Source organism: Primulina eburnea, chromosome 4 (assembly GCF_022965805.1).
Source record: "Primulina eburnea isolate SZY01 chromosome 4, ASM2296580v1, whole genome shotgun sequence".
NCBI classification, from domain to species: domain Eukaryota; kingdom Viridiplantae; phylum Streptophyta; class Magnoliopsida; order Lamiales; family Gesneriaceae; genus Primulina; species Primulina eburnea.
In genome coordinates this window covers 41,233,951-41,248,165 of record NC_133104.1, presented here as the reverse complement: position 1 = coordinate 41,248,165, position 14,215 = coordinate 41,233,951, and the positions used below count along the sequence as shown (strand labels likewise).

Genomic DNA, 14,215 nt, shown 5'->3' with positions numbered 1-14,215 from the left:
ATTCAAAATTTTATATTATTAATTTTTTTGAACAGAAAGATTGAAGTAAATTTAGTATATGAAGTGATTACAATAACGATATGTTTGTTGGTTATGCAATTATTCACATTATAAAATGTCACTCACAACTATTTATTACTCAAAAGAATCCAAAAGAAATAATAATAATAAATAAATAGGACAGAATTGCTGGTCCAGCGGTGATGAGTAAGATCCAGCGTGGCCTATGTAAATGGGCCCCATTTCACGAGTGAAAGCATCTAATATGGGCCCCGCCTGGATTCAATATCCAGCAAGATGGTGATTCCAGTTTTGAATGGAAGATGCGTTTTGGGATGCCACGTGAATCAACAGTGAGTTAATTCACATGGTAGGTTTTTTGTGAGACGGTCTCATTAATATTTATCTGTGAGATGAGTCAATCTTATCGATATTCATAATAAAAAGTAATATTCTTAGCATAAAAAGTAATTTTTTTGGATGACTTAAATAAAATATTCGACTCACGAAATTGATCTATGAGATCGTCTCACAAGAGTTTTTGTGTAACACATATTGTTCCATTCTCAATATTTTTCCAAAATGATATATAGAGTTTTTTGAATTTAATATACAGATGGGGTGGTTGGTCTGGTCTCTCTTATGATTTTAATTTTCAAATAGTTAGTATTTAATAATATTTACTTTTGGTATTTCAGATTATTTAATTATTTTTATATTTGAGTTATATATGGATCTTAGAAAATGAATATTATGTCATATAAGAATGTATAACCTTACTGATATCAAATCATATATATCTAATTTCGTCGTAACATAGAACGTGATGTAATTTTATGATTGTTTATTTTTTGTATAAGATGAAACCTACGACTGCTATTTTTCGATGTTATTGATATAATTTTTTTTTAATACAATAACATGTAAATAACGTGGATAAAGAAGAATAAGTCATTAGGACTTGAAGTACTTTTAATGTTGATATAAAATCGGCACCACATATGGAAGTGTGATGAAAGAGTAGTCGCCACTTGCTCCTGCCTTCAACAGCAGTACAGAACAGGCCATCAAGAAAAGAACCATAGGCAGAAAAAATTTGGCCTCCACCATGTGTCTTTGCCTGTTCTAAAACCCTTTCTTTTTTTTGATTCAATTCATCCAAATTGAAAAGGAAAAAAAAAATAGAGAGAAAAGAGAGCATTCGAGAATACTCTTCAATTTGGATGAATTGAATCAAAAAAATAAAGGGTTTTTGAACAGGCAAAGACACATGGTGGAGGCCAAATGATCACAAATTGTACACATTATATGAAAAATATAGAGACGATGGATAGTCAATTTAACCATCTACAACCAGACATTTATTGACATAGAGACCTCAAGAACTTGAAGACATGAAAGGGATCACATGTAATTTATATCATATATGAAAATATTTAAAAAATATATATATATATCTGATTTATATCTGATTCATACATGCAATGAAAAATAATATTTTTAACCTAACTAGTAACACTTTTCATATGTTGATCGGTGAGACTGTCTAGTAGAAATTTTTTTGTGATTTAAAGAAGTATTTGAAAAAATCAAATTTTTACGCATTACACGTAAATTGAATGAATATTTTGTCCAAATTAGTGAGCAACGCTCGGCTTGGTCCACCTAAACTTTACATCCCTGATCTTCTCCGCTAATGATGTTCATCGCTTCCAAACTTTGTGCCCCATTTATTTATTATTTTCACACTAATGGTTTTTCTTCCCTATAAATAGCCCTACAAATGATCATTTCTCTTCACCCCTTTACAAAACATCACTTGTATTTCTCTTTCTTTTTTCTCTAGTTTTCACCTCACTTTCACTACTCTCTTCTTCATTTAGTTCTCTCTCATTTCCCAAAACACAATGGCCACAGCTGAGGTAACCATTATTATATATGGTTTCTAGCTTGATCAAGTTCTTGAAAGTTATTAAACTTCTATATTTTGAAACTTTCAGATCTTGATTAGTGGATGGATATATGGAGTTTGGGATGATAAAGTTTGCATCTTGTGACACTAAGCGATGTATCAAACTAATTATTGCATGAATATATTTGATCTGCATGATAATCTTGAAGTACGAGTGTTTGATCATATATATATCACCAATCAAGATTTGATGGCTTGCTAGATCGAAGTATATATACATCTTTATGTTTGATTTCCTTTATTTTCCACTATATTTCAAGAACGATCGCTGTTTGATCTGTTCCCGGATTAATTATAAAAAAGAACTAAAATTTTATGTGTTTAAAAAATCGAGCTTCACTTCAAATTAAGTCCACACATCTCACTCACGCCAACCCGATTCTTGGATGGGCTTATCAAAATATAGAATAACTGTGCAATTTAACAACCTTGGGAGATGATAAACGTTTGTAAATCGTAGGTAACATTTCCAACACCAGTGGCAGAGACAGTAGAGAAAACCGTCCCAGAAAATGTGGAGGAGGTGGAGATCACGCCACCTGTTCTGGAAGAGCCAGTAGCGGCTGAAGAGGTGGAAGTATTACCACCAGAAAACGAGCCCGAGGAAGACCCGACAGAAGAACCAGCTGAGGTAGTTGATGCAGAAGAGCCTGCAGAGGAACCAAAGCCAGAAGTAGAAGCCACTGAGGTGGAGGTCTCAGAAGAGCCTGCTGCTGTCGAAGAGACTCAAACAGAAGAAGCCACCACCGAAGAACCAGCGGCTCCAGCACCGGAAGAGGCCGAACCGGCGGTGGTTGAAAAAGTTCCAGCTAAGGAAAGCGAGGAGTGAGTAAAGAAGGTTATGCAGTGTTCGAGTTCTTTTGGGATCTGTAAGCTGTGTACCAGAGTCGGAGTGATCTGGTGTCTATTTGTTTGTCTGTACTTTTGTTTGTATGATTGTGGCTTGATATTAATAATATTGAAAGGGTTCTTGTATTGGTGTTTCTGAAGCCAAAATCATGTGGAATGAGTATATCTTATGAGTTGTATTGGGCTTTTATCATATAAATATCTTGTGGTTTAAGTTAAATTTGAGTTAAGAGTGCAGAGTTTTCCATTGAATTTGAGTCCATATACTTCTTATAGATCATATTTGTTTGTGTTTGCAACTTTTTTGGATGATTCTTAGATTTTTTTTCTTTGCAAATGTGTTAAAAATAATTCTTAAAATTACTTTTTTGTAGAGATCGCAATTACAATCTAAAATATATAAACAAAGACTTTTAACGAGCGGAACTTAAACTCAACCGAAGCCGCCTTCAATCAAAGTTGTCCGGTACACTCTGATGGAATGTGATGACAGATAGCATGGATTAATGAATCCAGATATCATATTGATTTTGTGGTCCACATGTGATTTGTATTTCTATCAAATCGTAACAGAAAAATCAAATTCATAATATATTATTTTTTTGGATTTTTATTAAACAAAGTAACACGGTCCGGACTGAAGCTTCCGATCTCACTTGTCCGATGAAGTGTCAAAGCGAAAAATGACACGTAGTCGAGATTCCAAACTCCACCTATAAATAGGTCATGCGAGATTTATTTCCAAGTACACCAAGTTTAATCTCTCTCGAGTCTTGATAGTTTTCTAGGCATTTCTAGCCATTTTGGAAAGCTCGGGCAGCTGGCGAAATGCTCTTGGAATAGTCGGTAAATCAAAGATCGAGTGGCAAAGCGATCATCCCCAGAGGGATTTCGACAAACGAATGTATGATCTCATAGCCTTAGTTGTAATCAGGGAATAATAGATGAAAGCTATAAGCATGTGTAGGTGATAATACTCTTAGTATAAAAAGTAATACTTTTTCATGGATGACCCAAATAAGAGATCCGTCTCACAAATACGACCCGTGAGACCATCTCACACAAGTTTTTTGCCCTATATTAATTGTCATCTGATGCATATTTATATTGTCATGTTATATATGTGGCATCGCATATTATGTTGTGTTGGAAATTTGAATAAAAATTATATGTCATGAATGTGGGAGTGTCTTTTGGTTCTCCACATTCTTGAGTTGGTTGTGGCTCATTATTGTGGAATGTCTTTTGACTTTCCACATTCTTGAGTTACTTGAAAACTTGTGGCTCTTCATATTCTTGAGTTAATGGGAAGATTAATTGAGTTAATTAATCTTGCATGACTCTTGGTATGCTTTTTGGGGGCTTATAAATAGTGTGTTCATTTCATCAATTCAAGTACATGAAAATCTTTTCTCTCAAGTATTCTCTTGCATTTCATCTTGTTAGCTTTTCATTTGCCTCCGTTAAATCTCGGTGATAAAGTAAAGGTACGCTTTCAGTTCGTCGTAGTAGTGTCTCGTGCTAAGTCACTGCTGGTTGTTCCGTTGTATCCTGGGAAACAGACGTCCAAGTTCATCTTCGAAGCACATCCCGGAGGGGACGAATCTGTTTTAAGGACACTGTATTTTCATACAGGCCTCGGTTTGCTTTATTTTAAGCATTGTGCTACTATTTTGTTCATACTACTAGTTCGTTGGTTTTAGTATACCTTTCTGTTTATTCCATACATTTTGTATAACAATCTTAAAACAGATTACTTATTACGAGTTTTGTTTCAGATATGGCTACTGAAACTAACGTGCAAAGGGAAACTGTTCATGTTGTCCCTCCTCAAGTTGTCCCTCATGGTACCCCACGTGCTGCTGCGGTTGCTGTTCCACCAAGTCACGGTGAAAAACCCGAGAAGTTTACTGGTGTGGACTTCAAAAGGTGGCAGCAGAAGATGCTGTTTTACTTGACGATGCTGAACCTGGCTAGATTCCTCACGGAGGATGCTCCTAAACTCAACGAGGGTGAGGGAGATGTTGAATCTGTTAGTGCGGTTGAGGCATGGAATCATTCTGATTTCTTGTGCCGAAACTATGTACTAAACGGATTAGCAGATTCGCTCTACAACGTGTTTTGCGAAAAGAAAACGGCTAAAGAGCTGTGGGAATCCCTTGACAGAAAGTACAAAACCGAGGATGTCGGGGCCAAGAAGTTTCTTGTTGGTCGCTTTCTGGACTTCAAAATGGTGGATTCAAAGCCGGTCATCAGTCAAGTTCAAGAACTACAAGTGATTCTTCACGAGATTCACGGTGAGGGGATGACTTTGAGTGAATCATTCCAAGTGGCTGCTATTGTTGAGAAGCTACCACCAGCTTGGAAGGATTTCAAGAACTACTTGAAGCACAAGCGAAAGGAGATGAATGTTGAAGAGTTCATTGTTCGACTTCGCATCGAGGAAGACAACAAGAGTTCGGAAAGACGATTATTTTCTCCTGTTGTCGCTAAGGCAAATGTTGTTGAGCATGGCCAAAGCTCGAAAAAGAGAACATTTTCCTCCTCCAGCAAAAGGTTGAACATAGGACCCAAAGGAGGCGTGTCAAAGAAAAAGTTCTCCGGAAAATGCTACAACTGTGATGGTATGGGTCACAAGGCATCTGAATGTAAGAAGCCGAAGAGAAACCGAGAGGCGAATGTGGTAGAGAACATTGCTCATGAGGTTTCGAACATGAGTCTCTGTGCTGTAATATCAGAGGTTAATCTGGTGGGTTCGAACACCAGGGAGTGGTGGATCGACACTGGTGCCACTCGCCATGTTTGCTCCGACAAGGAGATGTTTGCTACTCTTGAGGAATCTGAGAATGGGGAAAAGCTGTTCATGGGAAATTCCGCCACTTCTGAAATCAAGGGTCAAGGGAAAGTTGTTCTGAAGATGACATATGGAAAAGAACTGACTCTAAACAATGTGCTGTATGTACCGGACATTCGCAAGAACTTGGTGTCCGGGTCGCTTCTTAACAAGCATGGTTTCCGCATTGTCTTCGAGTCAGATAAGGTGGTTTTGTCAAAGAGTGGAATGTTTGTTGGCAAAGGTTATGTTTGTAATGGTTTATTCAAACTAAATGTAATGGCTATTAAGCCCGTGATGAATAAAGTTAATACTTTTGCTTACTTGCTTGAGTCTTCTTGTTTATGGCATGGTAGACTTGGACACGTTAATTACGATACAATTCGTAGACTAATTAACATGAAAAGCATTCCTGCATTCCAAATTGATAAACAACACAAATGTGAAACGTGTGTTGAGGCAAAACTAACAAGATCATCTTTTCGAACTATTGAAAGAAATAGTGAACCGCTTGATTTAATTCACAGTGATGTATGTGATTTAAAAGGTGTACAAACTCGTGGTGGAAATAAATACTTCATTACTTTTGTTGACGATAGCACAAAATTTTGTTATGTGTATCTCCTTAAAAGTAAGGATGAAGCTATTGACAAATTTGTCCAATATAAGAGTGAAGTTGAAAACCAACTTAGCAAGAAAATTAAGGTGCTAAGAAGTGATCGTGGAGGTGAATATGAATCACCATTTGCTGAGTTTTGTGCTCAACACGGTATTAAACACGAAAGAACTGCACCTTATTCTCCTCAGCAAAATGGCATTGCAGAGAGAAAGAATCGCACATTGAAAGAAATGATGAATGCGTTGCTATTAAGTTCTGGTTTACCACAGAACATGTGGGGGGAAGCTGTTCTAACAGCAAATTACCTTTTAAATAAGGTGCCCCGAAAGAAGCTAGATAAAAGCCCATACGAGTTATGGAAAGGTAGAAGTCCTTCTTACCAATACTTGCGAGTGTGGGGGTGCCTTGCCAAGGTAGCAGTACCCACTCCAAAGAAGGTAAAGATATGACCAAAAACTGTAGATTGCATTTTCATTGGATATGCTCAAAACAGTAGCGCTTATCGTTTTCTTGTACACGAATCTCAAATACTTGATATTCACAAGAATACAATAATGGAATCAAGAAATGCTTCGTTCTTTGAACACATGTTTCCATGCAAATCTAAGGAAGAACCAAGTTCATCCAAAAGATTATATGAAACAATTGATGAAGAACAAGAGCTTCATCAAGACATTGAACCTAGACGTAGCAAGAGAGCTAGGACTGAGAAATCCTTTGGTCCGGATTTCATCACTTTCATAATGGAAAGTGAACCTCAAAGCTTCAAGGAAGCAATTAGTTCATCTGAGGGACCTCTATGGAAAGAGGCTATCAATTCCGAAATGGAATCCATTTTACAAAACCATACGTGGGAATTAGTAAATCTTCCTCCGGGAAGCAAACCACTAGGCTGTAAATGGGTTTTCAAAAGAAAAAAGAAATCAGATGGAACAATAGATAAGTATAAATCCAGATTGGTAATTAAAGGTTACCATCAACGTGAGGGGCTTGATTACTTTGACACATATTCTCCTGTATCGAGAATAACCTCTATCCGTGTGATACTTGCGATTGCCGCCTTCCGGAATCTTGAAGTACACCAAATGGACGTAAATACTGCTTTTCTAAATGGAGATTTAGAAGAAGAAATTTACATTGAACAACCTGAGGGATTTTCTGTGACCGGGCAAGAAAATAAGGTATGTAAACTGGTGAAGTCTCTGTATGGCTTAAAACAAGCACCAAAGCAATGACACGAAAAATTTGATAAAGCCATGATAGAAAGTGGATTTAAATTCAGTGAATGTGACAAATGTGTATACATAAATAACACTGAATTTGGATATGTCATCTTATGTCTTTACGTAGATGACATACTTATCATTGGTAGTAATGATAAGATGATCAAATCCACCAAGAAGTTATTGAATTCAAGATTTGACATGAAAGATTTGGGCTTAGCCGATGTAATCCTTGGAATTAAAATCCATAGAACATCAGAAGGGCTAGTCCTAAGTCAGTCACATTATGTTGACAAAATACTTGAGAAATTCAATAACGATGACTCTGCATTGGCTAGAACCCCGATAGATACCAGTCAACATCTATCAAAGAATCGAGGTGAGAGTATGTCTCAATTAGAATACTCTCGAGTCATTGGAAGTCTGATGTACCTAATGAGTTGTACAAGACCAGACATAGCCTATGCAGTAAGCAAATTGAGTAGATTCACGAGTAATCCAGGAGTTGAACACTGGAAATCAATTATCAGATTGCTAAGATACTTAAGGTACACTCGTGATCATGGGCTGCACTATACAAGATATCCTGCTGTTATTGAAGGATACAGTGATGCTAATTGGATATCTGATATGAAAGATTCAAAATCTACAAGTGGATTCATATTCACTTTAGGAGGTGCAGCAATTGCGTGGAAATCTTCTAAACAAACTGTAATAGCCAGATCCACAATGGAATCTGAGTTTATAGCTCTCGACAAGTGTGGTGAAGAGGCTGAATGGCTGCGTCACTTCTTAGAAGATGTTCCAGGATGGGAAAAACCTGTGCCGGCTATATGCATACATTGTGATAGCCAATCTGCGATTGGAAGGCACAAAATAATATGTATAATGGTAAGTCTAGGCATATACGTCGTAGAAATAATACCATTAGACAACTACTCTCAACTGGAGTTATCTCTGTGGACTATGTAAAGTCAAAGGATAATATAGCGGATCCGCTAACCAAAGGGTTAAACAGAGAGTTAGTTGCGAAAATGTCAAGGGGAATGGGGCTCAAGCCTATAGAATAAATTGGTGCGAAGGAAAACCCAACCTACGCTGACTGGAGATCCCAAGAACTAGGTTCAATGGGACAACCTAATCGCATTAATTTGGAGAATCACCGTGGGGGTTATCCCTAGTCCATTCCTTTTATGAAACAGTGAATGTTGAGGATAAGCTTACGGCTTTTAATGATTCTGATGAGAAGAATATAGAATCACCTATGTGAGAGAGAAGTGGGGCCGCTTCGAAGGAATTGCAAGGCTCAATTCTAGACCCTCTCGCAGAACCAGGCGTGTGTTCATGGCCAAAACGAACACAATCATGAGAACTGAATAGTATCAGGGAGAGTCTTGTGTGAAATATATCTTAATTTACATAAATGACAGAACAGTTCAAGGACATCATGTCTACTGGTCAGCTAGTAAAGCAAATATATTTCATGAGGAAAGGTTCAAAGGATAACACCTACCTATCCTATGCAGGATTCAACTGTAGAACTTTGTCACCGAGATTTATATCAATTTTCATTCATGTGGGGGATTGTTGGAAATTTGAATAAAAATTATATGTCATGAATGTGGGAGTGCCTTTTGGTTCTCCACATTCTTGAGTTGGTTGTGGCTCATTATTGTGGAATGTCTTTTGACTTTCCACATTCTTGAGTTACTTGAAAACTTGTGGCTCTTCATATTCTTGAGTTAATGGGAAGATTAATTGAGTTAATTAATCTTGCATGACTCTTGGTATGCTTTTTGGGGGCTTATAAATAGTGTGCTCATTTCATCAATTCAAGTACATGAAAATCTTTTCTCTCAAGTATTCTCTTGCATTTCATCTTGTTAGCTTTTCATTTGCCTCCGTTAAATCTCGGTGATAAAGTAAAGGTACGCTTTCAGTTCGTCGTAGTAGTGTCTCGTGCTAAGTCACTGCTGGTTGTTCCGTTGTATCCTGGGAAACAGACGTCCAAGTTCATCCTCGAAGCACATCCCGGAGGGGACGAATCTGTTTTAAGGACACTGTATTTTCATACAGGCCTCGGTTTGCTTTATTTTAAGCATTGTGCTACTATTTTGTTCATACTACTAGTTCGTTGGTTTTAGTATACCTTTCTGTTTATTCCATACATTTTGTATAACATGTTGAACATGGTATCTTTTGATATAGCCTTATTCTTGGAGGATCGGGGCATCGGGAGGAACCAACTGATTCTACGGGGCAACGTGCTACAATTATTAATGACATTTAAGTACATGATCTTATCATGTACGGGAGCTACTAACTGATTCAACAAAGGAGTGTACTACATATATTGGCACTAGCTGAGTTTGAGATTTCAGTTGATCAATGATCGTCAATCCATGTTCATGCATGTACATATATATTTGTATATTCATATATTTCGTTTCGAGCGATTAGGTCGCTCACATCTTTGCTTTTATCTTGGACATCATATTCGCATGAGACATGTCTCATATTGGATGGGCCAAGCGGTCAAGGCAACACTTAGGTTTGGACCGAAATCTGACGTCCATAAGATTTATCAATAGTTTTTATCCATTATTTATTTGCACTTTTTTTTTTGGCTGGCTTGATATCATTAATAATTCAATCAAATCAAGTGTTTGGTTGAAATTTTATTATTGAATACTTATCCGACATTGATCAAATCATTATTTATTCCACATAAATCAAATCATTGAATTAAAATTATAAAATTATCATTTATATATACTTGTAATTCCCTAACAAACCTATGAGCACAATCAAACTTCCGCACCATGTACGTACATAGATAACAACAGAGAGTCATTCCACAGTAAATCTAGAGCACGGTATCGGATTCAATTCTTAAACAAGGATTCAAAAAAGGTCGTGCATATATTTTGGTACCTCCAATCTTCGTCGTTGCCGGCTTTTGCTGGCTGCATGTATACTTCTTTGAGTAGTAGCCTGTGAGGCATCAAGTATAGTATAATACCAATCAAGAGAGTCTCTGGCTTCAGGTGAAAAAGCTCATTTCCTTTCAAAATGTTCACAACGACTTACACCACACAGCCTGCTGTGCTACTAGCTTGAGTTTACCTGTATTGTTCCTTGAAGCTCATCAAACAACCAGTATTCGCATGTGAAAGTATCACAAACAATTTCGTGTTTGACAGAAGATTAGAGCGAGCTTCCCAGATATCCTTGACACCTCGACTACCCTGCAGTTAAATTCAAACACTTGTCATCCATCTCAATAAAATATCAATTCCTCGTTAGAAGAAAATAGAAGGCATTCAAACGAGATTTCATCATAGCTTCTTCTAGAATTATAAACAACTAGTAAGATGAAGGTAATGTAGGAAAATCGTTACCTTACCTATTTTGCACGATCCACTCAGTTTATTTATTTTTTTCTCAGAGCACCAACTTGAATCCTTCGGCCAAGAAATCATCACTGAGAAAAGAGGAGAGGTAAAATTCAGGTCCAATAAAGTTGATGATTTGAATGCCATATTTTCTAGGATCTAAGAAATTTAAATTGCTCTCCGACCATTGATATCAGAAAAGCACAGATCATCTTTGGCATGGATGCCACCTACATGGAAGAAACTTCTCTAAGTAACCCATAAAATAAACGAATTAAAGTTGGGAGAAAACATATATAATTTAAGTATGTAAAAACTCCCAAGGGCATACAAAATCCATGAGTGAATGGCATCTATCCCAAGCCAAGTGACTGATGCTCATGATTTCAGCCACTTTTACCTTTTATTGGAGCTCCTTCTTGTCGTCTTTTTCCGCGGCCCATGTTTCTTGACTTCGTCCGGTGCATCAATAGAAACAAGACTCTCAACACAAACCTCAGCATAGAACACAAAAGGCAAGCCATCTACAATAACATTTTCAACAGTTTTGTTTCTTAAATCATACAAAACAAGTCTTTTATCATCACAATTCAAAAGAATCTTATTTCCGTCCCTCGAATACACCAATGGCTTCATAAAATCATGAGGGTCGATTAAGGGAGATTTGATTGATAGCAAAGTAGTCCATGATTCCTTCACACCATACTCTTTCATTACCCAAATTGTCACCTGTGATATTCTAGAGCACACAACAGAGAGACACCCTCCAATCACATCCAAATTCACACCAACATCCCTGAGCCGAATTCCGGGCGGCATCGGCTCTTCAAAATGTTTCTCAGTCTCCACACTGAAAGCCATTATTTTCAAAAATTCACCCGAATGTATGCGCTCAGGATCCTCCACCAGCGTATACAAAGCCCCATTGACATGCACGCGCCAATGCCCCCTTAAGAAGGGGAGGGAATAAGGAAAGCCCTCTATCCTTTTCCACGAATTCGATTTCGTGCTGTAGATCTTTGTTTCAGAGCACATCCACGCATGACTAATCTTATTCCTAAATTCCACAACTTTGACAACCTTATAATCATCGTTTGTTGAATCATAACCAAACCCATATGCAGTCTTGGAGTAAGATTCCAGCTCGGTAGGGTATTCAACCACAGAATCGGGCAAAATCTTGTAGTTTCTTGAAAAGGGGTTCCATAAAACCGGAGGCTGACTCATCACAACCACCAAACCATTGCAAGAATTGGTGATAATATCAACACTTTTGTAGTAAAACGGGGGTCTGATAACTTGGGCCTTGTCGAGAGAATCCAAATCGACCGAATACAGACCTAGGCCGCCAAGAATCAGATTACGATTGGAACTCGTAATCATAGATCGACGCAAGTGCAGTTTTATAAAATATTCACTGTCTATCAAGAAACACCACGATTTCGCAACACAACGGAATCGCTTAAGGGACTTCACAGGGAGGCGGCAGAGGATGTCTTCTACTATAACAAACGGAAGAGTTGACATTTTTTGCTCCTATTTTCTTACTGCTTGTTAGCCGTTCTAGCTCTGTTAAAAGATTCTTGCAAGCGCTTTTTTTGACTACATCTTTTGGAGAAACTTGTCTTTACTTTTCGAAATATATTACAGTTTCTTCAAAAAATTTAATGATTTACTCAAAGATCTCTCTCTTTCATTCAGGAAGACTGGAAAAAGTGCAATACAGGGGACTGCGCAAGATAAAATCTTACCATTTCCATAAGAAACTTTCACATGGATTTAGACACGAAAACGGATCAAGAATCGCGGCCTTTAATGTTTCTCTGAAACAAAAAAATCGAGGATTTAATGGAGATTTGCGCTTCAGTATTGGGTTGGTAGCAATTAGCATTACAACAACGAGGTAGTGTTGGGATCAAAGTGGGAGAAGACTGAAGAGAGATTGGCTTACAGTTTACGAAGTAGCGCAAATTCCATTATTTAACCAAACAAATGCGAATATGAAGCAAAACAAATGGTCCCCACGCGCAAACTTTTAAATTGCTTCAATGTAAGGTTAATTAACTGCTTGAATTATCTAAAGGAAACCGTGTTACAGAAGCCACTTGGTGAGACAAAAAATATTATTTTTTATTATAAATATGTGGAAGATTGATCCGACTCACGAAAATTTCGTGATATTATCTCATAAAAAAACTTATTTACTATGAATTAGTCATGCTATGTTACAAGTACAACCAGATTTTTTAAAAAATAATATTATTTGATTACAAAAACTGTTTAAAAAAATACACTTATTAAAATGTTTTTTAGAAATCAGATTTTCTGAGTTCTGATATTCTGTTTCTACTTCTATTTAAAAATAAAAACCAAAGCAATGTTTAACTTATCCAAACTCAAAACCATTTCTGCTTTTTTAAGGGGAAAAACAATTTTTAAAAAATTGATTTATTTAAATGTTTTTAAAGTTACAATTTTTGTATCTAAACTCACTATATTTGAGATTGAATATCGAGTTTGATACGTTTCCCTGGCTCAAAAATAACAATACTATAATCATATCAATTTAATAAAATCTAACATAAAAGAGTAGGTATTTTGTGATACGATCTCACGAATCTTTATTTGTGAGACAGATCAACCATATCGATATTCACAATAAAAAAATAATACTCTTAGCATAAAAATTAATATTTTTTTTATAGATAACTCAAATAAGATACATGTCTCACAAAATACGACTCGTGAGACCCTCTCACACAAGTTTTTGTAACATTAAAAAATGACTCTCGTATCACACTTAAGGAGCTTAATTTTAATAGAATAACGCGGGTAATTTCCAGGTAGTAGCAATCAAACTTACTTGATAGTCCTTGTTATTCACTTTATTTTATACAAGTACTTTTTATATTTTAAAGTTTCTATTTAAATAATTTAAATTTAAAAATCATTTTCTATTTAAAATTTGTTTGGACGACCCACTACACCCATATCTTGACTTATGTCTCCAAATTAAAAAATAATAATTGTTAAAACTTTTTTAAAAATGATTGTTAAAATTTAATATATTTCTTAGTAGCTTAAAACATTTTGTAAATAAAGTCAAAAAAGGCTATAAAGAGAGTTTAAGGATATTTGGGTTAATTTATGTGAAGAAGGGAAAAAAACTACAGATAAATATTCCTCGACTCAATGTGTTTTCAGCTTGAAATTTGAAAATTTCAAGATTTATTAGCATATTAATTTAATTCGAACGAGTTTTATGCCTCTTGCAAATTTCAACGGTGCTCAAACCAAATGCGCCATAATTAGGCCTTTAATTGT

The 14,215-nt window shown here is 36.4% G+C and overlaps 1 protein-coding gene across 3 annotated transcripts; it reads right to left on the bottom strand.

Annotated features, from left to right (window-relative positions):
* Positions 1-10,236: 10,236 nt before the first annotated feature.
* LOC140829014 (F-box protein CPR1-like) lies at positions 10,237-12,868 on the bottom strand. 3 transcript variants are annotated; one of them, XM_073191953.1, is made up of 4 exons: positions 12,643-12,868; positions 11,292-12,516; positions 10,898-10,980; positions 10,237-10,744 (listed from the first exon to the last, which is right to left on the bottom strand). In XM_073191953.1, the coding sequence occupies exons 2-3, from the start codon at positions 12,416-12,418 to the stop codon at positions 10,941-10,943; spliced, it is 1,167 nt and encodes a 388-aa protein (XP_073048054.1). In that variant the 5' UTR covers positions 12,419-12,516; positions 12,643-12,868; the 3' UTR covers positions 10,237-10,744; positions 10,898-10,940. The 3 variants fall into 3 exon arrangements, with proteins under 3 accessions (XP_073048054.1, XP_073048052.1, XP_073048053.1); XM_073191951.1 differs by having other exon boundaries at positions 11,292-12,868; XM_073191952.1 differs by having other exon boundaries at positions 10,903-10,980; positions 11,292-12,868.
* Positions 12,869-14,215: the final 1,347 nt, after the last annotated feature.